Source organism: Cyprinus carpio, chromosome B17 (assembly GCF_018340385.1).
Source record: "Cyprinus carpio isolate SPL01 chromosome B17, ASM1834038v1, whole genome shotgun sequence".
Taxonomy (NCBI): domain Eukaryota; kingdom Metazoa; phylum Chordata; class Actinopteri; order Cypriniformes; family Cyprinidae; genus Cyprinus; species Cyprinus carpio.
The window spans coordinates 17,454,154-17,479,509 of NC_056613.1; the positions used below are offsets into that span (position 1 = coordinate 17,454,154).

The following is a 25,356-nucleotide window of genomic DNA, read 5'->3' on the forward strand; positions in this document are numbered from 1 at the left end:
CCATACTCTGCCATACGGAAACGCCATCCCTGGATGCACCTAATCATTGAATCATTTACTCGGCCCAATGGTAAATTCTTACTGTGGCTTAGTTTGAAACTTTTATAAAAACTCACTGTTGTACTGTTTTGCAGAATATCTTAACAAACAGTCAGAAACAACTTCGCTATCGCTTGTCTGATATTGCTTATAGTATAGTCTCAATGTTATTCCAAAACCAGTAAATCATGAATGGATTTGTCAAGGTTCACATTCCTAGTAACCACCCAAAACTCTTATTTAGAGCTTTTCTTTTATAAGAGATGATGTGTTTACAGTAGCTCTGGTGTAGTGAACTCCTGATTTTGAATTTTGAAGTGTTTGCATAGAGATACTTGACTCTTAAGAGTGCGTATGTGTGTGTGCTCGCTACTCAGAGTAGGACATGATGGAGAAAGTGTTATTTGTAATATATGAACATGTACGGTCCTAATGAATTGAAACGATTTGTTCTCCTCCTATCGCTCCAACACAGTACAGTATCAGCGCTGTCAGTTTTTCATTAAGCACTTCCTGTGGGAATTATCAGGCACTGATACATGCACACACACACACACCGCGATTCCCCATTAGAGCCCACTGATGCTTCATCGCGCTTTTATATTGACTCCTGCGTAAATGAAAAAGCAGATAACGCACACATAGAGGCTTTCTCAGCAGATATGTGTATGAGTGACGAGGCAGGCCAAAGATGGTGCTGTGATTGATCCAGAAGGAGAAGCCTGATGGAAGAGAAGGTGTATGACTCCAGCACTAACAGACACTTATATCTCTCACACACACTCACTTACACACAGGAGTGCTGGGACAGCTTTACTGATGAGTTGTAGTGCAGCACAGAGTAGAAGTAGGCCACCACACTGCAATGATGACAGTCCTCCATTCACATACACTGTACTAACCCTGTGTCCAAATATGCCTGCAAATAGGATTTTGTTCAATTTGGACATTCAAGTTGGCTGAGTTGAGCCACAGAAATCTGTGTGAGCCGTGCTTCATAAATCACTACACTATTTACAAAACACAACTGACCTTAATGTGACCATACCTTAAGGCAAGCTGGTTTATTTAGAAACCATTTTGGTAAGGCCACCAGGCAGGCATGCAAATACTATACACTTGAATGGGAAAATCTCCTAATTGTTGTTTCGATAACATTATTTCTGTCTGCAAAAATATCTGGCAATAATGTTATGATAAATGTAGGTTTTTTTGTTTTGTTTTTTGCTCAAATCACACTATTTTTCAGGTTGGTCTAGCTTATGCAGATGCAAATTGAAGATATAAATAACAAGTACATAAACAGCTTATACCACTATCAAAAATGCAGAAATGTGTGACTTTTGATTCTACAGTGTAATCGGCAATCAATTTGGCCAAAACAAATCGTTTTAAATTATAAGGTTGCTCTGAAGGGTGAGTAGAATAATGTCACCTCATTGTACTCTGTTTGCATTCATGAGCAAAAGTTTGGCTGATTGTTTACAGTTTAATGGATTTTTTTCTCCCATAATTTGTGCAAAGCATCATGGGACATAGAAAAGGTGTATAGCTCTTGTGTGTCACTCTTTCTTTGTCAGGTCTTATTCATTATGTATGTTCCTTTGGTGTTCTCAGTTCTGTTCCTTTTGTGCCTATTTTTCAAGTTGCCGAGTTGTTATGTTGTTGTTATGATTTCTCCGATTAATTTTCCAGGAGTGGTTCATCTCCTTCCTCTTATACTGTCTTATACTGTTTGTGTGCAGGGGAAAGTAAAAAAACAAGAAAGGATAAGGGTGGAGATGGACTTTGGCTGATAAATCTGATGTTTTTTATGATAAGAGCAGATATTTACATTTTTATGATGACACACAAACTCTTCTAACCAAGACATGTGCCAGCATGGGCAAGACCATTTGTGTTTTGTCTGAATCAACATTTAAAGGGGATAGTTCACCCAAAATGAATAGTTACTGGATAGTTAATGGATAGTTCACCCATTATTTACTCACCTTAAGTAGTTTCAAACCTGTATGTGTTTCTCTCTTCTGTTGAACAAAGAATTAGATATTTTGATATTTTGGCATCCAGACAGTTGCCGGTAGCCGTTGACTTCCATAGCACACACACACACACACACACACACACACAAAAAAATACTATGCTACCAAAATTCTTCAAAACATCAAACAGCAACAAAAGAAAGAAAGAAATTCAGGTTTAAAACAACAGGAGTGAGTAAATTATGACAAACTTTTTATTTGGGGGTGAACTTTCCCTTTAAGAACATTTTATATTATAAAAATTAACCCTTAAATGCATAAATGTTTTGCCAATCATTATTACATATTCGAGTCGGTAGCGATCCTGACCTACATATACAACACAGATAGATCTCTAAATGCTGCAATAGCATAAAACACTCCTGATATTTTAATAACAATTACTAATGAATAAAATAAAGCACATTTCAGTAACCTTTTGAAACTTAGAAGGGTTCAATTTGAGCAGATAATTTTTTCATCGCCAGAGCACATTTCAGCATCTGTCTCATATTCGCGACCATATTCTCAAAGCTGTCATTTTCAGTTACTTCAAAATCAGTATTTTGATCACTGGCAGCTCATTCTCCACATCCACCATCAAATGACAGTGACATTTATATTTCAGTAATTGATCTGCAGTAAAGCCATTCTAGCCAGTTCAGTTTTTGAGGATGATTTTCTTTTGTTTTATGTTTGCCGTAATTATGAGTAAAACGTCATCTATCAGCACCTTGAGGAATAAAGGTGAATTGCACTTATTGAGTCATCAGATATTTAATTATTATTGCGCAGGGAAAATACACTTAGACTACTGCAAACCTCGGGTCGCTATTGACCCTATACACCTTTTACAAAAAAATAAAAAATAAATAAAAATAAAAAATTCAGAAAACAGATATTTTTATACATTTATTACATTTTTCTTTGTCATATAGTTTATAATGAATAGATTGACGAATACTAAGAAAGTTGATGTCTAACTATAAAAAATGTGAGAGGATAGTGAATAATGTCCCTAGTCACTAAAGAACTGAGGTATGCATATAAGGGTTAATAGCATCAAATTTTGATTCTTTATCAGCAGCAAATCTATACTTTTAGAGCTTGCGTCTGTGTTTTTATGGTGCCCAGAGTTAAAGTTTTATTGCTCTTTCATCCCTCAGGAGATTTAATGGAACTGCCAGTCACAAATTCAGGTCTCAGATGTTTCTCATAAAATTCCTTGGGAGAAATAAAAATAGAAGCAAGTCTGATGTATATAGGTATAAAATGAAAATGGATGGCATATCACAGATATATTATTGATATATTAGAGTTCATATGAATCATATCTCTAACTTTTGTTTGCAGAATTTTTGGGATCTTTGCTTAATTCGCTCTCCATTTATTCTCATTGCTGTCTAGAAAAGACAATTGAGAGATTTCATTTCAGATTTGATTTGATTTTAATACTTGGCTGTCCAGCCAATAAATGCCGCTTAGAGGCCATGCACATGTAATCTAGGAGCCAGTAACAGCGTGAGATCCTTACCTCGCAATATATCGCCATAGAGACTGTGAACTCTGGATTCAGTGACAAGTCAATTAGTCCCTTCCAAATGTGACTAATTACTCTCGGGTTTAGACTTGGTCTTTTATTTGACCTCTCTCTTTGGTGCAGCAGTAATAAAAAACATCAAACTGTAATTAGCTTTGATATAAGTTTCCCACACACAACTCAAATTGACAAATGTCCAAAACAAACTATTCCACACCACCACTAGTCATTTGTAAAGGTAAAAGCACACTTACTTCAGCTCCTATTCACATTTGTATAACAAATGTGCACTTTTAAGAACCACATCATTTGCAAAAACAAACACAGGCAGCCATTGGCATTACAAACACACACACATAGACTAGGGATTTAGTAGAACATTGTACCTAAATTATGATGACATTGTTATTGTATTGTACAAATAAGTACAATTACCATTAACATTGCCTATTTTATTCAATTGAAATGCAGATTTAACAGTATAGCATTGATTTCAGATTTACTTAGAGTATAGTAACAACAATGTTAATTAAATAACACTTATTAACACCTAATTTATATAGGGCTGAGTTCAAATTTTCTGCAGGGAGTTGGAACTCCATAACAGATATTGTTTTCCTTTCATCAGGCCTTTAATTATTGATGTGCAGTCACCTGTTGAGATTTCTAAAGGCAAACAAAGGCAGTGTTTTTTTTTCCTTCTGCAATCAAAGATCCTTAGAACTGAAGAGATTTTACACAAGAAAAACTGACAGCTTCCTCCATAATTCATGAAGGTCCAGCCTTTAAAGCTTTCCATTCCACTTTGAACTTGCCCTTATGAAAATGTAAGTTCTTTAAGTTCTTGCCTAGTATCCATAGTTTAACTAAAATAAATAATGTTAAACACATTTATTAACTATGAATTCTACTGTCATTGTCCTTATATATAATTAATACAATATAATATTTCTGTCAAAAATGTTTTAATTTCTGTCATATAGTTAAAATAATAAGGATTATGACGTGTGGATAAGTATGACATGGGACAGATTGCTCTGTTTTTGTTCTCAGTTAAGTTTATGTAAGGGCTAATGAAAATTTGATTTTATCTTGCTTAATTGCTCATGTCATTCCCAACCTGTATGACTTCTTGTATAGATAAACAAAGTAAGTTATTTGTTGCAGTTTGTGTGTGTGTGTGTGTGTGTGTGTGTGTGTGTGTGTGTGTGTGTGTGTGTGTGTGTGTGTGTGTGTGTGTTTGTGTGTGTGTGTGTGTGTGTGTGTGCTATACCTATACAATGAAAATCAATAGGGTCCGACTCCAAGGTTATTTTTTGATCTCACTGACTTTCATTGTATAGAGGAAAAATATTCTTCAGAATATCTCCATTTATTTTGTACAGAATAAAGAAAGTCAAACAGGTTTGGAATGACATGAGAGTAAGTAAATAATGACAGAATTTTATTTTTTGGTTGAACTATCCATTTAAGCATTGAGTCAAAGGGCATGTGACAGGGAATTGTGTGGTGAATTCAAGTATATCAGGTTTTTTGGGGGATCACACACTATCACACTTGCAATTTGTTCCAAGCACAACAAACTTTGCTAGTAGAGACATGACAAATGAGAACCCAGTGTGTTTTAAAATCAACTCAAAATGTCAAACATGCTTGATATCCTCCTAATGGATGAAATCATAGTTTGAAGCTAAACAAAAATAAATACAAGTCTGTGCTCATCATACACTACTCGATTTTCTGTGTAATATGTCAACTTCAACTGCCCAGAATCTACAGACTGGCTTAGACTTTCAGCAACTAACTGACTCATCCAGACTACAGATTGAGGCAAATATCTGTACAGTAGCATATTTCAGTCTTTAGTAATGTTTACAATGATGTTTGTGAGTAGGCCAAGCAATTGAAGTTTTCTATGTTTTTCTATCTATATTTATTTATCTTTCACCACACAAGTAGAACCACACAAATGGGTTTTTTTGACACAACTTTAACACAAGAGTGCCGTGGAACACCACCATGAACTTATTACAGGGACAATCCCTCTGGAGTCACCTAGGGTTAAGTGCTTTACTCAGTGGCACAATGATGATGGTTCTCAGCTCACTCCATACAGGGTTTAAACCAGCAACCCTCCGGATACAAACCCTGAGCTTTCGCCACTACATCACATTACGCCACTAAATCACATTGCTCATTACACTTGACAGTCATTCAGTCATAGTGTAACAGCAGTCATGTAGTGGCATCATCCAGTTCTTGTTCAGTACATCTATATTTGTGTCGCGCACACACCTACACACCAGGTGTTACACAAAACATTGTCAATTTGTCAATAATGACTGAAGAGGCTGACTGTCTGTCTGAGTGTTTGCTAGCTCACTATTAAAATTTTCTCATAGAAGGTCAAAACCGTACCCCACAGCAATCTGTTGGTACTTTCGCCCCGAAGTGTGACAGTTTTCTGCATCTTCCACTTTCTGTTTTCACACTTATTTTCATCCTGTCTGCATTTGTGTAAGTGTGTGTGTCCTACTTCGATACAAGTTTCTCTGTGGGCTGCTACAGTAAAACATCTCGCAAGGGTTCAGCGTCTGCAGAAAACACGAGGCCTCGTGGGATTTCCATCACACTCCTCTGACAGCCGTTCTCAAACCTTGGTGTGTTTCTAAATGTTTCTCTCTGCCCCTGCTGTGAGTGATGTGGCCTCATTAGCTGATGATTGCTGGTTATGTAATGCCACATAATGAAGCTCAGGTTTCTGAGGACAGGTGATGTGTGAGAAGGACAAAAAGAGAACGACAGAGAAGGGAGGTCAATTGTAAATTGTAGCTTCCATTGTTACTGGCTTCAGGAGAAGGCCATTTACTGTTTCTCACAGTTTGTGGACAGTTTGGGAGTTTTGTGTTTTTGAACTGTGTTTCAGAACTGTGTTTGCTGTGGCAGTCTAAAAGACGACATGAAATTCCATCTGCAATTTTTAAGGGAAACTGCATATTTAGTGGGAAATAATTTAGTGTGAGATTTGATTGGATAGTAAAAATTAGACTGGGTTTTGATTACATCAACACAAATGTCATTTTAATTTTTGTTCTTTTGAACTTTCTATATATCAGATAACCCTGAAAAACAATTATCATGGTTTCTACAAAAATATTAAGCAGCACAACTGTTTTCAACAATAATAATATTAAGAAATATTTATTAAACAAAAAAATCAGTATATTATTAAGTGAGATCATGTGAGACTGAAGTAATGGATGCAGAAAAATTCAGCTTTGCCGTCACAGGAATAAATTGCATTTTAAAATATTAAAATAGAAAAAGATTATTTTAAATTGTAATGATAAGTCATACTATTACTGTTTTTACTATATTTTATTCTGATCTAATAAATGCAGCCTTGGTGAGACTTATGTCAAAAAACATTCAAAATCATACCGACCCCAAACTTTTAAACAGTAGTATACATGAACATAAATACTTATAGCTACACAAATTCCACTGCAATGCGATTCGCTTTAGACATACATTCTGTGAACTTCCCTAAACATTTCCTCTCGAGGGAATCCCTGCAGTCATTTTGGAAGTGCGTACATGGGTTCCGCTACAGTGGACACTCACGTTATATAAACAGTGATGTACATCCAAGACCCCGAGATGGAGGGAAGTTAGCGTGGGAAGACAGGGTATAAAAACTTTGAAGTGGAATGCAACCCAGAAAATATTGCAATCCACATACTGTATTAAACATTTTCTTAATCAGTATTTGCTTGTGTTTTTCAATTAAAATATTTAAACATCCTAATAATATGATCTTTTTTTTAATGGGAATCAATTAATTTGTAAAGTTTGTTTCACTTTAGTATTATTTTTTTTTTTTAATGCTTGCATTTAAGAGTAAATTGAATAAAAATGCTAATGACAAATACAAGTATTAATAATATCGTAATGTGATTCTCAGTTAAATTTGTCTTGTTTTAAGGATGTTTACTTTTTTTAAGCAAAACAAAAATACTGATTAACATAATAGCACATACATTTGAAGGTAACTGTATCTCCCCTCTTTCAGAACCGAGGTTTATCACCGCCAAAGTAATGTCTGCATTTGTGTACTTAAGTAAAAAGTGTTTCTGGCCTAAATAAGAAAGCAATTTGGGTTAATTTAACAAAGTTGTCTTTAACACATTATGTTGCCTAACAAACCGCATAAACATGAACTAAACCGCATAAACACTTCTTTGCCCATAGATTCTCTCTCACACACACACACACACACACACAAACCCCTTCTCTCTCATTTCCTTTCTCACTCTCTTCTCATTTCTTCCTTGACCAGCCAAGAATTACATAAATGTTTGACATAGCAATTTTTCTCCAATTCCAACATCCCTCCTCATTTTCAGTTTCACCCATCCTTCTTTTTCCCTTTCTGTCGTTCATTCTGCTCCTTCTGTTGACAGACATCCATATGACCATTTGCATCCAGGTGAAATGGCCATGTGTTGTTTACCATTTTAAAACCCTACGCACGCCTTTCCACAAATACATTTCCATCCCTCTCTTCTCAGATAAGACTTCTGCTGCCCTATCCTCATTTTTTTCTCCCTCTCTGTCTCTCTATCGCTGTTTCTCTCTCTTTTAGGTGAGGCAGTTTTTCCACAATGCTTTCCATTCACGTCAAACACATTTTGAATACGGCTCAGATTTCCACTACAAACCCACTGCAAGGACACAGAGCTGTGCATGAGAAAAAGGGGAGAACTGAGCTCTCTGATGCTGTCCCCCTGTGTGTGTGTGTGTGTGTGTGTGTGTGTGTGTGTGTGTGTGTGTGTGTGTGTGTGTGTGTGTGTGTGTGTGTGTGTACTTGTGTCTCTCATAGGGGTTATTTGGAGACAATAATTTCGTAAGTTATTATGAAAAATATAAAACATTAAATTATTTTTATTATTATTATTATTGTATAAATGCTAATGCAATTTTATTGTAGGGTTATTTATATTTATTTATTATTTGCATGGCTTATTATGCTACTTAAACACAAAAGTTTTATTTTATTTTAGATAGCTTATTATAGGCCTCAAACACAAACGGTTTGTTTTGTATGGCTTATTACAAGCCTAAGACACAAAAAGGTTTATTTTATTTGATCTATTTTATTTTATTTATTTTATTATTGCATGCAACGTCAATGCAACAAAACCACTTTGCTTCTATTATAATAAAGTGAGCTGTCTACATTGAATGCACAGCCACCATGCAACTTGCACACATTTTTTTTTGCACTTCCACTCCAAACTATTTTTTTGCTTTGCCCGTCATTATGCAGCTGAAATATAATGACCAGGGTGTCCTTGTATTTTCACTTTTCAAAATTGAAGGCCATTAAAATTCTTGAATAGCATATGCTGTGTGTGAGATCAATATTTGTCAAAAATAGATCTTAAGATTTGTATAAAATGTAGTTCTTAAACATTTCTAAATATTATGTGCATTTAAATTACTTTTGAGAGTCACAGCTTGTGAGGTTTGTGGTCTCTTAATGTGACCACTACCTGCCTGATCTACTAGGATAATATTGCAGTTCCCTAGGAATGCAAATCAAGGCATCATTAGTCCACTAAACAAGCAGTGCAGTACGCAAGTAAGAGGGAAAGTTGAGTCACACAACAATCGTATTCACTAATACATGTATAAGTGTAGCAATAACTGCATATATTTAAAATTCATGTTTGTAAAACCACTTGTATTTGTTGTACCTGTTTATCTGGCACCTAATGAAAAATAACACCTCAGGTAATGTGTCTGAGAACCCTGCTGTATTGAAATTATAATTAGCTTTATATAAAAGCAATATAATTAGTATTTCGATAGCTAAACAAATATTGTGTGAGATAGAGAGAATATGCAGGATCTGTTGTCTACCAAAGGAAGCCATCTCATAAATTAACTAGATTTCTCTGAAGGAGTGTCAGGGAATGATGGAGGTTCAGGTCTTGGGATGTTCGTCGGTAATGGAGTTTATAAGATGAAATGTGTGTGGTGGACGTCAGGAGCCCACGCTGGGCAGGCTTCGGTCAACTGTTTGTGTGTCTGTGTGTGATGAATAGCCCTGCCACCAAATGAATTGCCCGCAGTGACTGCCGCAACTGATCATTGCATTAAATTGGTACTGGTAGCAAGGAGCAAAGACCCCTGGGAAATTAGCCAACCACAATTCACCTTAACCCAGTAGGCAACACGTTCACTCTCACATGAGCTTGAATGCTGAGAAGCATTAACGCACAGCATAAGAGCATGTCGATTCCCCAGGCAATGGTCATGCTAACATCTCTCTCTCTTTCTGTCTTCCAGGTTACCTGACGGACAGGCCGATGGTGGTCCCGGAGCCATGGGTAAATTACGCAACCTTGAAGAACAACTGATCAGAGCTAAGGAGAAAATCAACTCTTACCGCAGCCTCCCTGCTGATGGTGTGTTAATATGCACAATTATCTAAATGAACTATACAATTCTGTAGTTTTTATGTAAAGCTAACATCAAATTTTAAAATTTCACAATTGCCTGCCAAAATTTTCAGTGGCCTAAACCAAAAAAAAAAAAAGTCATAAATTGTATTTTTCTTAGTGTTAGATTTTTTTTGTTGTTGTTTGAAAAAAAAAAAAAAATCTTAATATATAAAGCCTTTCTTATCATTCTAAAGTATCAGAAAATACATTTTAATTTAATTTCTTAAGAAATAAAGCAAATTAACTAATCCAAACCAAAGTATAACTCTAAACGTATAACTAGAAACAATAATCTTAGTTTTTAGTTTAGACTTTGGCAGATTTAGTTAACTTCTGCACAATCTAAAGTATAGTTAAGTAAATGCATATACTCACACGCGCATGTGTGAGTGTGTGGCAGTGTTTCAGGGTCTGACAGCTCTTTTTCAGATGTTCTGTAATGGCTTGCTGTTAATGCTGAGTGAAGGAAAGATGAAACGTGTCAAATTAATAGGAGCCTTTTAATATGGATGAAAAGTGTGTGTGTGTGTGTGTGTGTGTGTGTGTGTGTGTGTGTGTGTGTGTGTGTGTGCGCGCTCATGTGTATGTGTGCATGAGAGTCTTCACAGTCAAGGACGGTCGTATCACTACAGGGAGTCTGTGTTAATTGTCCTCTAGCCAACCTTTGCCTTCTTTCCACACACACACAAATATATATATATATATATATATATATATGTGGACCAGCAGATGATCCAGGGTTACTGGTTTAAGTTATGATGATTACACACACACACACACACACACACACACACACACACACACATACACACACACACACACACACACACACACACTCTGTGGCTGGTTTCTGGGTCAGCAGTCCTTATAGTATTGCACTGAATGATCTTTTGAGAGGAAGAACAAGTGGAACACTATACACAGAGGATCACAGCTGTGTGCCGGATTGTCTTACAGCCACTGATACCCTTATTGAATATCACAGCTTTTTAATCCCACACACATCTTTGTGCATTCACTCACAATATACAGGTCACACAGTCTACATTCTTGCATGTGGCCGGCAGCAGTCTGTCAATATGTAATTTAGTGATATGGGTTATACCCACTGTATCCTCATCCATCCATGTATATAATTCCCCAAATGCTAGTTGTTGCACCTTCTTCAATTGTGGATATATGAGTTTATTACTGGGTGATGTCAATAGAGGTATCAAGACAGCATGGTATATAATGCAGACTTATTGCAGATTTTATATAAATGAGCAGATTACATATTCAGAATTGTTTAAATGAAATGACAGTATACACCATAATTTTAAATTTGGGGCCTGTAAAATTTTGTAATGTTTCTTTGAAAGAAGTCTCAGCAATGCTGCATGCATTGTATCAAAAATACAGTCAACAGTAATATTATACAATTTTTATTACAACTTAAACTGTTCTCTAGTTTAGCATATTTTAAAATGTAACTTATTTCTATGATGGCAAAGTTAAATTTCACATGATCCTTCAGAAAGCATTCTAATTTGCCGATTTGGTGCTCAAGAAGCATTTCTTATTATCAAGGTTGAAAGTAGTTGTTCTGCTTAATATTTTTGTGGAAAGTCTATTTATTGTAGAATTTGATTAATATAAATAAATAAAAAAAACACCATTTAGTTGGAATAGAAAACTTTTGTAACATAAATATCTTTGATGTCACTTTTAAAGTAGTACTGACTCAAAATTCACTCAAAAACATGGAAACAGACTAGGTTTTGACTAGGTGCATTATCTGTCTCATGACAGGTAAAAATGATTGCCGGCTGATGGCAATAATCACAAAATGTGGAGATATAGGCCATTTAGTGGACATGGCTGATTAATATTGGTCTTTCATCTCAGTAGTAACCATTAGCACTGAAATAATATGAATGTTTGTTTGTGCGTGTGTGTGTGCAGGTCCAGGAAAGGACCAGGAGGAGCTAAGGAGGAAGGTGGAGAACGGTGTGAGGGAACTGTGGTATTTTGTTCGCAGTGAGTTAAAGAAATTAGCACTGGTGGACACTGGAGCACTACAGAAACATGTGGACACACTCCTGCAGGACCTTGGACACCAGCAGAGGTTACACACACACATCCAGCATATGTATACATAAGGAATTTACTCATAATGACATTGGCCAATACAGCAGATAAGTCTGCATTATAAAGCTTATCTTCCTTTCAAATGTTTGAGGTGGTGATGGCAAAGCTGAATTTTTAGCAGTCATTACTCTAGTCTTCAGTGTCACATGATCCTTCAGAAATAATATGCAGATTTGCTGCTGAAGAAACATTTCTTCTTATTGTTATTATTGTTTACAACAATTGTGCTGCTTGATATTTTTGTGTATACTGTGATACATTTCTTTTCAGCTGTTGACTAGACAGTTAAAAAACAGCATTTGAAATACAAATACAAAAAATTGTAACATTATAAAGGTATTTACTGTCAGTTTTTACTGTCCTTGTTGAAGAAAGTATCAATCTCTTAATTTCTTAATAAAAAGTATTAATTTAGTCAAAAAAATATCTTCAAACTTTTGAATGGTAGTGTAAATGTGTTTCCAAATAAAAAAACTGCTCTCACCAGTATGAGAAATTAACTTATTTTTTTTGCTCTGTGAAATTTTTAAGGTCATATTTTTGTGTCTAAACATAAAAACACAGCATCCTGTCAATTTATGATAAATACCTCAACTGAATGAATGAATTAAAATAACTTACCACCAGTCTGAACCATTATGGCTGTTAATTATGAAATTAAGTCCACATAAAATGCAACAGTAGATGTAAAAAAAAAAAAAGATATCATAGTATAAACACTTTGCCTGGATACATTTGAAATGATTAGCTGGTCCCTATACAACTCTCATCAAATCTACATTATATCAAAAACTGAAACTCACTTCAGGGGCCTCTTCTCCACATTTTAAATACCCAAGGCCTCAAAACATTTTGTTGTACAATAGAAAAGATGAATAACTGTTTAATACTTTTGAATCCCAGCGTAGAGGAGGAATACATATCCATAATGCACATATATGCAGACTTTACTTCCTGCTCATTTTCACTTGTTCTAATCATGTGCTACATTTTATTAAAGAGGAAAAATTCTCTCCATCTCTAATCTCTTTCTAAACAGCATGTAATCCCATGGGGCAGTAATACCATTACTGGGGTTTAATGGGTGTGTATGTTTAGATCAGCACGTTTGCTCGTGCTTCAGAAAAAAGACGTCCATGTAATGCTGAACAGAAGCTAAAAAATGAAGCCATTACTAGAGCGCTTTTAATTGTAGTGTGGATGATTAACAGTGCGTAGGCCTGGCTGACTTTAGTTTGTGACTGTAAAACTAATTTAATATTATTTCTTTACAAAATGCTCTGTAATTAGCCATAATCAATTGGTTTAATTAGCAGAAATGGTGTGATGCAGTTGTTTGGAGTTTTGAGCTGTGTTTTACAGTGGTTTTTATGTAATCTTTAGGTCCATCATGACAGACCTGTATCATCTGAGCCAGGCGGACGGTGCTGGAGATTGGAGAGAGAAAGAAGCTAAAGAACTGTCTGACCTAGTACAGAACAGAATCACGTACCTACAGGTATAGTAAGCACGCTTTTGTTTTTTTCCTTTTCCTTTTTTTTTCTTTCTTTAGGAAGATTTTATTATGAAATTTTCATTCATTTGACCTCTGACTTTAGTCAGAATAGATGGCACCCCGTAACTGGGTCATATTGACTAAAAAGATTCTTTCATATTTGTGAACCCATTCACTCAGTGTGCCATATATAATTTTGCTCATTGACGATTAAAAATAAGTATTTTTCTGTTATGAATGAGTCACTGAATCACTTACTGAACCAGTTCATTAAAAAAACACAGAATTGCACAGAAGACTAAAACAAGCATTGCTTTTTGTTTAAACTTGTGTGTTAAAACTCTAATAAGAGGCTGTTGAAAGAGTGTTTAATTTAATGTGTTGAAAGGCTCCAAATGTGATTTGCTCATGACTTTGAAGGCAGGATAGTGGTCTAATTCTTTAAAACAAAGATACTTCAATGAACAAAATATGTGTGTTAGTATGTGGAAATGATCTGTTCACTTAAAAGATTTGCTTAAAAACACTTATTCACAACCACTGAATGTTATTTTCATAATGACATATTCAATGAACTCTACTTCTATGCAAAAATAAAACCAAACTTTCAAGATTTGGCTGGATTAAATGCAAAAATGTGAGAAATTTAGATTTAAACCACATATTTTGTGTGGCTCTTATGGATATTGGGGTCCCCCTCTATGTCTAAAGCATTTGGCACTACTTCCAGCCCTCAAGCCTCGGTTTTGACTGCATGTTTTGTTTGTTCTTCAGATTAAATATTGCTTCTGTTTTGAATACAGTCTATGGCTGAATAAGATCACATTCACTCACCCTCCTCCTCCTCTTCCTTCCCTCTCCCCATATATCAATGAGAAGGGTGATTATATTGCAGTTGGCGGGACAGCAGTATATTGTCCCTCTCTCTGAGATGGGATGGGGTGGTTGTTTTGCACTGACTCCACACTGGAGACTAAACTGACATTCAGCTGCAACACAATGCAGTGCCACGCACAAGCACACAGGCTGTAATCAGCAGAGCTCAGCTTGATTCTGTGTGTTTAACCCACAGCCTGAACGTCTCTTGCAGAAAGACTTTAAACCGCCGTCACATGCTGAAGTTACAGTTCATGAATGTCAACAGGACATTGTGGCTTTAGACAACTGATGCTTTTACCTGATAATCTCCATATTTCTAACTGCATATTTATTGTTATCTTTAACAAAGACTGGGAAACACTGCTCTGTATTATAACCTAGTAATTTGGCCTTGGGGAAAACTTTTGTGCTACTAGTACTATGTTAACTTTGACTAACAGCTTTGTGTCAGTGCTCTCCATCAGAGAGACAGGTTAGAGCGGTAATGAGAGCTGGAGTGTGATTAAAGTGATGGAGTGTATTTTACTTTGTGTGTGAGAGACAGACAGGTTGATAACAAAGAAGCTGTGTCTCTTATGAGAAATGACAGTCCTCAGCCTGTCTCACTACACTGCTGTCATCCATCTCTTATCTGCAGAGCTCTCTCTCTTGCTCCTTTCTTTCTCTTTACTCCAATCATTCGCCTCTCTATTGTCTCAGTAAGAGAGAAACAGCGATAGATGGAGGGAGCATTTTCCGTCCTGTTTGTTTCGTCTTCTTTCATCCAGCCAAGTTCATTCAGATTTCAGACATTATATTCTTCTGGTGTCAGAGCCAAATTTATCATTTCCTCCAGCACATACTAAAAATATTTTCATGTGTGAGATGATTGGAGAGTTTCAAAAACCTTGACAAAACTAGCTCTCTCTATTTTTTTTTTTTTGTATCCCATCATGTTTTTATCTTACTGGTGGTCTAGAAAGATGTATAATACAAATGTCTCCATGAGCAGCACGGTACAGAAGTCACACTTGAGCTGTCAAATACAAATTCATGTGCTGTTTTTGACATCGAGCAGATCAAGGAACCTGCTGAACTATAAAAATGCCATATACAGCAGCCTCAAACTGTATTTCTACACATGTAATGAAATTCAGATATTTTAAGTGTGATTTCCTCATCTAAAAGTGTCCACTCAATGTGTTGAAAGCTCTTCAGTCCTCTCTCTCTCTCTACTGATCTGTATCTGCAGAACCCTCAGGACTGCAGCAAGGCTCGCAAGCTGCTGTGTAACATCAATAAGGGTTGTGGTTACGGCTGCCAGCTGCATCATGTGGTCTACTGCTTCATGATTGCCTATGGCACACAGCGCACCCTCATACTGGAGTCGCAGAACTGGCGCTACGCCACCGGCGGATGGGAGACTGTTTTTAAACCTGTCAGCGACACCTGCACTGACCGCACGGGGGCCTCCACTGGACACTGGTCTGGTCAGTAACACACATGTCCCTCAAATCTATCAAATCTATCCCCCTTTTTCTGATCCTTTGAATTAAACTGGCTGTTTTTATCATTTAGAATTGCGCTGCCTTTTGAAAAGTTTGGGATTATTTTTACATTTTCATGTCATTTTCTGCACACAGTGCAAAATACATCACAAGACAAGACAGAGCAGGTTACCTGTGGTATAAAACAAAGTGTCAGCTTTCAAATTTTGTCTTTTTTTTTTTTATTCAAACAATAAATACCATTTTGTGGCTCTTTAATGTGCCGTGACAGATCGCTATAGCGCCTCAGTTCAAGCGGCACATGAATCGATAATCTCTTCTTCTTTACTAGTTTTAGCATGAAATAAACATGAATGAACATCAGAGGGTATCTTGTTTCAAACACGGAAAGATGTCAATACACACTATTTTTCAAGTTCAAGTCGACTGAAGTTAATCTACTCTCCTGTCTTATGATTGGTCAGATCGCCTGTCAATCAAACTCTGGTGAAAGGGTCAATTATATTTAGTCAGGGAATGTTCAGGTAAAATTGTGATGAGGGACCTTAAGATACACTTCATCTGTTTGTTTCTTGTGTTGAGATTAAGAATGCGCTTTTTTATTTTATATAATTTTATATTTTTCCATTTTTGTTCTCAGTACATAGTCATATGATTTTTTGGCATTTTGCTGGTCTATAATGTCGATCTTGAGTAATGGTCAGTGATTGTTTTTTTTCATAAATGCAACAGATTCACAAACATTTTTTCAATAATAGACATTTTTAAAATGTTCATTTGGGAAACATACTAATGGTCATTTTTATATACACTGGCCCAGTGTAAGACTCTGTCTAATAGGCTAAACCCAGTGTTCAGAGGAATCTGTCTACAGCTGGAGTGAACCTGCTGTGCTCTAAAAGCAAAGCGGAGGGGAAGGAGAGACTGCCTTTAAAACATGAAAGAAATGACCTCAAAACAAAGCAGTGCTTTTCCATCACTCTTTCCTCCCAGAGGACACAATCTCTCTTAGTTCGCCCTAAAGCCTGAGTTTCTGCACTCCATGGACCAGCAAGATTGACAGAGATGGAGACTGAGCAAGCGAGTTATATTAAACATGCTATTCCAACTCATTACGTTACATTTATGCATTTGCCAGGCACTTTTATCCAAAGCGACTTACAATATATTCAAGACTGAGTTTGGAGTGGGCCAGGACTCACTGCTTTTCACATTCCCTGGGAACTGAACCCATGACCTTGGTATTGCTAACGCCATGCCATCAGTTTTCACACATTAGCATTAACATCTTGGATTCTCATAATATACGCACATACTGACGGTGCCCAAATTAATTCAGTCTAATTGTAGTGGAGCTTTCGAGAGATGGTTCTCAATAATGTACAGTACATAACATAACCCTGTTAATGCCTCTAGTTATGACACGCATGGGGTCAAAGGGCAGACCAAATCCTTCAGGATAATCCTGCTGGCGCTTAGAGAAAATACCCCCAGCAATATGCACACCCAAACACACGCAGCATTAAAATGAATCAGTGCCGCTTCAGCGGTACACGCGCACAGATAGCATGAATTAAAAATAATAAAGAAGCCTCCTCCCCTGAAGCCCCCCCTTCAATTTATTCATCAGGATGCAAGGACAAGATGTAATTTAGATTCTCTTGCTGCTCTAATGAGGATGAGAGAGAGAGAGATAGAGAGAGAGAGAGTTATTTTGTTTATCAGTGCAATGAGGGGTGCTGGGCTGGAAAAACCTCATCCCCATGCAAAGAGCCTAACAGCAAGGTTATATAAGAAAGGCTAGGGAGTTTCTCCAACACTTCTTTGTGTGAAAAATACTTTTAACATTTAATGCTGCATAAGGCATAATTTAAACATGGCACGCACACTCTTTGAAGACATTTTTCCCTGATAACGTTTTATTCCATTACTTTATGCTAATGGTTGAACAATATGGATTTTTCAATAGTTAGCACCTTTTGATCCGGATCTAGATTGTTTTAGCCACCAACGTAATATGGATATATTCATCATTTCCGCCAACCGCCTCCAGTGTATGATGCCTATACATATATATATATCGATAAAAATGTCCTTTGTATAAAATACCATCATATACAAAAAACATATAAAAAAAACAATAAATAAAAAACATATATATAAAAAATATATCTAAAAACTGTGTCATATATATATATATATATATATATATATATATTATATAATATATCCCTAATATATATATATATATACCATATATACATGCACACTATACTGGAAGCCATATTGGTATTTTGGCCAATATTACAATGTTAACAGACAGGAGAATATGTATATATATATATATATATACATATATACTGGCTAACACCACTATGGCTTTCATATATTGTGCATCCCTAAGGCCTGAAACATGCTCTTGTATGTGAATGTACGCACCTAATAACACATCCATTGTAATGGCACAGACATTTGAAGGGGACTCCATCATCTTACCCCCTTGAGGTTTGTTGCTGCCACACTAATGCGAGAACATGCTTGAAGAATATGCCGTATATTCACTGTCAAAATATACACCTTGAAAACACTGTAAGTCACTTTGGATACAACTGACTGCCAAAGGCGTTAATGTAATGTAATGTAAAGTATGCACAGATTGCCGCCTGCTTTTAATGTATTCACCAAGCATTTGCATCGATTTTCATATCTATGTTTAGTATGTTTCTGGCCTAAGGTTGTCTTTTTTTCCTCTCCTACTCTCGTGTTTTTAGCCCCCTTACTCTATTCAGTGTGAGCAGCTCCTCCGTCAAGCTTTATTGACTTGCTAATTGTAAATTAATCTCATATTGGAAAAGCATGTTTGGCCAATTTACAGTCCGTACCACAATATTTCATTTCTCCACTGCATTCCTTTTATCTTTTCCGCTCATTGTCTTGTGCATTGTCTGTAGGTGAAGCAAACGATCGGGATGTTCAGGTCATCGAGTTGCCGATCGTGGACAGCCTGCACCCTCGTCCTCCGTACCTGCCCCTGGCCATCCCTGAAGACCTTGCGGACAGGCTTCAGAGGCTTCATGGAGACCCACCTGTGTGGTGGGTGTCTCAGTTTGTCAAGTACCTGAACCGCCCTCAGGCTTGGCTGTTGAAGGAAATGCAAGAGGCCACCACCAAGCTGGGCTTCAAGCACCCCATCATAGGGTGAGACATTCCACATCAAAGCATCAGTCCAGATGCTACTGTACATGTTTCACTGTATTTTATTAGTGGATCTTTCTGAGACAGAATGTACTATGCTTACTATATTATTTGATTTGAATAAATTTGCATATTTAAAATTTATATTACATTACATATATTACATTTAGTTTTATATTATTTATTTATTTAGGGGATAAAAATTGACATAAGTTCTGTATAAATACAATAGAAGTTAATGGAAATTAGCCAATGTGTGTGCTGTGATGTAAACCTCAAGTTTAGGAACGACAGGCACTGGTAGGTTTTGAATGTATTTATGTGTGAGAGAGGAAGGGAGGGGGAGAAAAGGAGGAAGGAGACCCTTTCACACAAACCACCACTACTCCAACAATCAGTCTCCACTTACACCCACTTTGCTCTCTACTGGGAGCGCAACCGCTCACAGCCATCTTTCTGTCTCTCTCTCTCTCTCACACACACACACACACACACACACCATTCTTACTTACTTTATTCAGCCACCCATCCTTGCACTTGCACATAGACACATAATGGTTGGCATTTTCAGAAAATCGGCACCCCAAAGCGCAAAACCTTTAAACATCTGTTTAAAAAAATAGAAAGAAATGTTATTCTGCTGGTCTGTATTTTTTCCTGTTCTTTGTCGACCTTGAATCCCTTTCTTAAATGGACGCACACAATCAGGCTGACCCAGGTTTTGCTCTTCTCTCCAGGGTGCATGTGCGCCGGACAGATAAGGTAGGGACGGAGGCGGCATTCCACCCCATAGAAGAGTACATGGTGCATGTTGAGGACCACTACCAGAGTCTGGCCCAGCGCATGCATGTGGACAAGAAACGGGTTTACCTCGCCACTGACGACCCCTCTCTACTGCAGGAGGCCAAGTCTAAGTGAGCACACTTTATACAGTCTATGAACACAAGTCTTAATATCTCATGCTGTGTTGCTTGGCAGTTGAATTGATCTTCTTTTAAGGACCTTTAGGTAATTAACTGGAAAATATTAGACAAAAATAACAAGAAGCTATCTTAGAATTGTTAATACCCTAAGTTGGAACCAACATGGAATATCATCAAGTGACTGAAATGAAACACTTTACAGGGCAACAACTTTTTAGTTCACACCAAGGACAATAACTATAACAAAAGTTTTAATATTTGTTTTATTTTGAGAATAATCCATGCCACAGCTATAACAGTTAGGACACTTTCAGAATATTTTTTTTCAGCTGGTAAATAATAAAAACAGACAATCAGCCAATCAGAATCCACCCGACTTTAAAGCGCTTGAGCATTCAAAATGGCAGATGACATAATTGCAGTGCGCGCTTATAAAAAACAGAACACTATTATGTGTTAACATAAATGCTAATATAGTTATCCGTATACAGTAGTTATCTTTATCTTTGTTCTTGATGTGAAAGGTCACAGTCAATCTGACGTTAGCATGTTGCGGTGCTAATAGCTCAATACTCAATACAATAATAAATAAATACAAAGCACACACATTTTGGGTGATATTGTTACTTTTTAATTAAATAAACAAACCCATTTTTAATTAATCTGTTCATTTCCCATTCTCCCTCCACCATCTTATATGAAAGTTTGGGCATGTAGTGCGTTCTGGGATTCCTTTATCAGCGAATGATGCATTCAGTGTTGCCCTCTGTTTGGAAAAGCCTTGACATCATGAACGTGCCTGAAATGATGCCTAAGTTAGGCTGCAGACCAGGCTTTGGAACACAGCAAGAGGAGTGCCATCAGGGAGGACCTTTTAACCCATTTTTGTTTTTTTGTTTGTGTACAGGTATCCTGATTATGAATTTATTAGTGATAATTCTATTTCATGGTCAGCTGGGCTGCACAACCGCTACACTGAAAACTCTCTGAGAGGAGTCATCCTAGATATCCACTTCCTCTCCAGGACCAACTTCTTAGTGTGTACCTTCTCTTCACAGGTACAGTTTGACCCAGTTTTGTATAAGTTACACTACTTTTTGTCCCTTTTTGCACTTTTGTAAGGATTTTTTTTGCATGAAGTGCCCAAACCTCCCACAGCATTTCTATGGGGTTAAGACTTGACTGTTTGATAACCCTTATTTATTTATTTTTATTTTTTTTATACATTCTTTTGGGGTTTTGCTTTAGGGATTTTGGTCATTCCTTTCTTCTGCAGTCTACATTGTTAAACTTTAGCTTTTTTATGGATAGACTCATGTCATATTCTTCACAAGTAAAATGCAGACTTTGTGGTTTGTGATTTTAAGTTTTCATGCCAGACATGATGTCTGGCAATCAGTAGTCTTTCAAACGTTCCAAACGTTTTACTATCAGTTGAAAGTCTGGCCCATTTATTCTTGCCAGAAATCGCCCACTTCACACTGTGCAGGTTCACACTGTGCAGTTTTTGGCTGTCGATTTTGACCTGCAAAATCAATTATATTAAACAATATTGGTATATTACAGATCACCGATATTTGATTATTTAGTGTGAAATATTCGTTGGCAGAAGACTAGTTGCCTTTATGATCAGTCTTCTAAGTCACAGTTTTCAACAGGACAATTGGGATCAAAGTCTTTGCTACAATACATACATCGTACACTTTGACATAAAATACTTGGATGTCACAGTGTACCAAAACTTATAACCAGAATCTCACTCGAGTCATATTGTAGAGCAGGGGTAGCCAAGCTTGCTCCTGGAGGGACTACATTTCTGCAGAGTTCATTTCAAAACCTGCTCCACCCTGTCTGTTATTTTCAAGTAACCCTAAAAACTTTTATTACCAAGTTCTGGTGTTTTATTAGGTTTGGAACTGAACTCTGCAGGATGGTAGCCCTCCAGGAGCAAGCTTGGCTACCACCGTTGGCTCTACAATATGACTCGAGTGAGATTCTGGTTATAAGTTTTGGTACACTGTGACATCCAAGTATTTTATGTCAAAGTGTACGATGTATGCATTGTAGCAAAGACTTTGATCCCAATTGTCCTGTTGAAAACTGTGACTTAGAAGACTGATTCGCTACCCAGATTTGATTTTGCAGGGTTCGCTACCCCTGTTGTAGACTTATCAACAATCGCAAAGAACCATCAAAATCGTACAACTTGTCCAGCTTAAGAAAGGCAACTTTTTGTCCAGTGGCTCCTCTGAATCCATCATTATAGCAGGCTAATCCATTAAAAACAAGACTTTGTTTTTTGATAGACTGATTAAAAACTCCCAGAAAGGCCAGCCAGTCAGATCCAAGCAATGAAATCTGCAATCTTAACATTTTTATGTGCCGTATGCTCTAGACTGTTCATGAGCAGTCTGTGGTTACTTTGTTCTAATAGTCCTTAATCTTCACTTCTGCTTTTCATGAGTAGCGCTTAACCATTGTAAAGTCCATTCATCTTTGTCAGGTGCACCTGCATATCCTCTTAACTTCACTTTGCTCTGAAGATTCAGCTTGAAAGCAGCTTGTGAATGTGTCTTTGTTTTCATTTCCATTCTGCGCAGGTGTGTCGAGTGGCCTACGAGATCATGCAGACTCTCCACCCAGACGCCTCCTCCTTCTTCTATTCCCTCGATGACATCTACTACTTTGGCGGGCAGAACGCCCACAACCAGATCGCTATCTACCCACACCAACCACGCAATAGCGACGACATCCCGCTTGAGCCTGGAGATGTGATCGGTGTTGCGGGCAACCATTGGGATGGATACTCCAAGGGAATCAACCGCAAAACAGGCCGCACAGGCCTCTACCCCTCTTATAAAGTCAAAGAGAAGATTGAGACAGTGAAGTATCCCATGTACCCAGAAGCGGACAAACTTCTTAAGAAGCCGTAGATTTAGACAAAGACAGCGCAAATACTCTTGTTTTTGAAAACCCTGGACCACCTGGATGGGAATGCACTTTGTGTGTGAGTGTGTATGAATGTGTTTGTGTAGGTGTGTCGGTGTGTGTGTTGTCTAGGAGTTCTTCACAGGGTTTGGGGACACCTTCCTAACTCTGGTGCTTGGACTTTGAGTCTCCCTGAAATGGCAATCAGGGTTGCAGAAGACAAAAAACAAAGAGGATGAACTCAAGGCAACAGAAACGGAAGGCACTGTACTTTAGGTACTTTCTAATTAATCTCCGGGTAATGAAGGGAACTGAATATGTTAATTTAAGAACACAACTGGAAGAAGTGACTTTGCAACTCCAAACCGATCATGACAAGGGAATCATAAACCTGGGTTACTCTCGTCCTATGCTCTTATACCTCCTTGTGCACAATGACGGCATCCTTTACTCTTGCCTCACTCAACTCGTTTCTCTCATGCCATCTCTATGCCAACTGACACTCATCTTCACACCCATGAGCTATTAATTTCCGCTGCCATACTGTGCTTTTAAATGTGACTTATGCTGTTTTTATTTTCATTGTAAAGTTTATCATGTGTTTTTGTGTGTATGTGTGTGAGGATTGGAAAACGGTGCCTATCAGGGCGATTGACTCACTTTTACGGGACAAGTTTTGACTCTGGAGCCTTACGGACCAGCCTTTCCACACAGATTTACACTCCTCCCCTCCTTTCCACTTAGTGTCTTATCCACAGTCATGTGTCCATCATGTTTTTTAAGAGATCATTTCATGTTATTACATTTTAAAATACAAATACAGATAAGAAAATGTCACTTAATATGAAGATATTGATACTAATATTATTAATGATGATGATGGTAAAAGAAAGAATAATTATGGTAACAATGACACTTGCTGTCATTATAAATTTTAGTTAATCATGAATGAGTTGTTCATTGTTTTATGTTTGCGGGCATTGTCTCTTTGGTAAGCAGATCAAATAAACTTGATCAGCCAAATTGGGTTTCTGTCTGTATTTTATTTTTGTGTGTGTCGTTGGCTATTCTTTAAGAACAATTGAGTTAAATCTTATGAGGCTCTATTCAACAGTGTTCAAACTGAGGAGGGGCTGCGGGACACAAATTGGGGAGTCCCATAGTGTTTCACTGAAATTAGAATACTAGATTAGTAGATTTTAATTATTATTTAATTATTGCGCTGACACAGTGCAAAACCGTTAAGTGTTTTTGAAGGAATTTGCAGTCAGCCACTGAGTAGACCCTCACTTTCACCTCAGAAAAAATGTTACCAAAAATGCTAACAAAATTTAAGATAGGCTATATAGAATATAGACTAAAACATGTCAATTTTTATATTGTGAGAATATTAAGAGTAGCAGAATACTTTTTCAGTTCTGTTTTAGAGCTCTGTTGTTTTTACACACCGTTCATACTGTAAACGAGAGTCACAACTGTTTTTTATAAGTTCACCAACTGTATAACCGACAGGACTCACAATCGTAGTCAATAAATCTGTGACGTGTGAACGGACCCATATTAAGCGACAGTTGTCTACACGTCATGCAATGCGAGAGTAGCTCTTCGTTCCACAAAATTGCGCGACTTTCAGTGTGACATCTGGCAGGTGATTTTGGATCCCCTCGCTGTGTTCGCTGTGCTAGAGATCCACTCGCCAGGCCTGCCGTGGTCTTTGCGTGACCCAAATGCTGCGCGGTACACTCAGGTAATAATTAAATAACAGCTAACCTCCTGCGGTCGCCATCTTTAATGTTTACATTGGTCACTGTCTGGTGATATGTCGAGAAGTTCTGTTAAAATTGTTTGTTTCCACAACCACACTTCTTACTAAAACTCGTTTATGCTGTTAAAACATGTAATATTATAAATATGTTTAATACGGAAATATTTAATGTCTGTTAAGTACATGGTTTCTTTGTACTAAATTTGATCTCTCAGTATAATAAAAATAATTTTCATTAATCAAAAAAAACAAAACAAAAACTCCAACAAATATTATAAAAACAAAACCCCTAGAATAGAATATAATATAATATTATATTAAAAAAAAAAACTAGTCATAAGGGTCAATTTTTTGACATTGAGATTTATGCATGAATAAATAAGCTTTCCATTCATGTATGGTTTGTTAGTAAAGGACAATATTTGGCTGAGATACAACTATTTAA

General features: G+C 37.0%; 1 protein-coding gene across 2 annotated transcripts in view; it reads left to right on the plus strand.

The window, feature by feature from the left end:
- The window catches only part of LOC109048026 (alpha-(1,6)-fucosyltransferase-like), an 80,083-nt gene extending 55,914 nt beyond the window's left edge, over positions 1–24,169 (plus strand). For both annotated transcript variants that reach the window (XM_042742593.1, XM_042742594.1), the window contains 8 exons: positions 9,955–10,073; positions 12,054–12,216; positions 13,623–13,737; positions 15,845–16,082; positions 19,052–19,298; positions 20,033–20,209; positions 21,126–21,276; positions 22,819–24,169. In XM_042742593.1, the coding sequence (XP_042598527.1) occupies positions 9,955–10,073; positions 12,054–12,216; positions 13,623–13,737; positions 15,845–16,082; positions 19,052–19,298; positions 20,033–20,209; positions 21,126–21,276; positions 22,819–23,151 (1,543 nt within the window). In that variant the 3' untranslated portion in view covers positions 23,152–24,169. The remainder of the gene's footprint in view (positions 1–9,954; positions 10,074–12,053; positions 12,217–13,622; positions 13,738–15,844; positions 16,083–19,051; positions 19,299–20,032; positions 20,210–21,125; positions 21,277–22,818) is intronic.
- Positions 24,170–25,356: the final 1,187 nt, after the last annotated feature.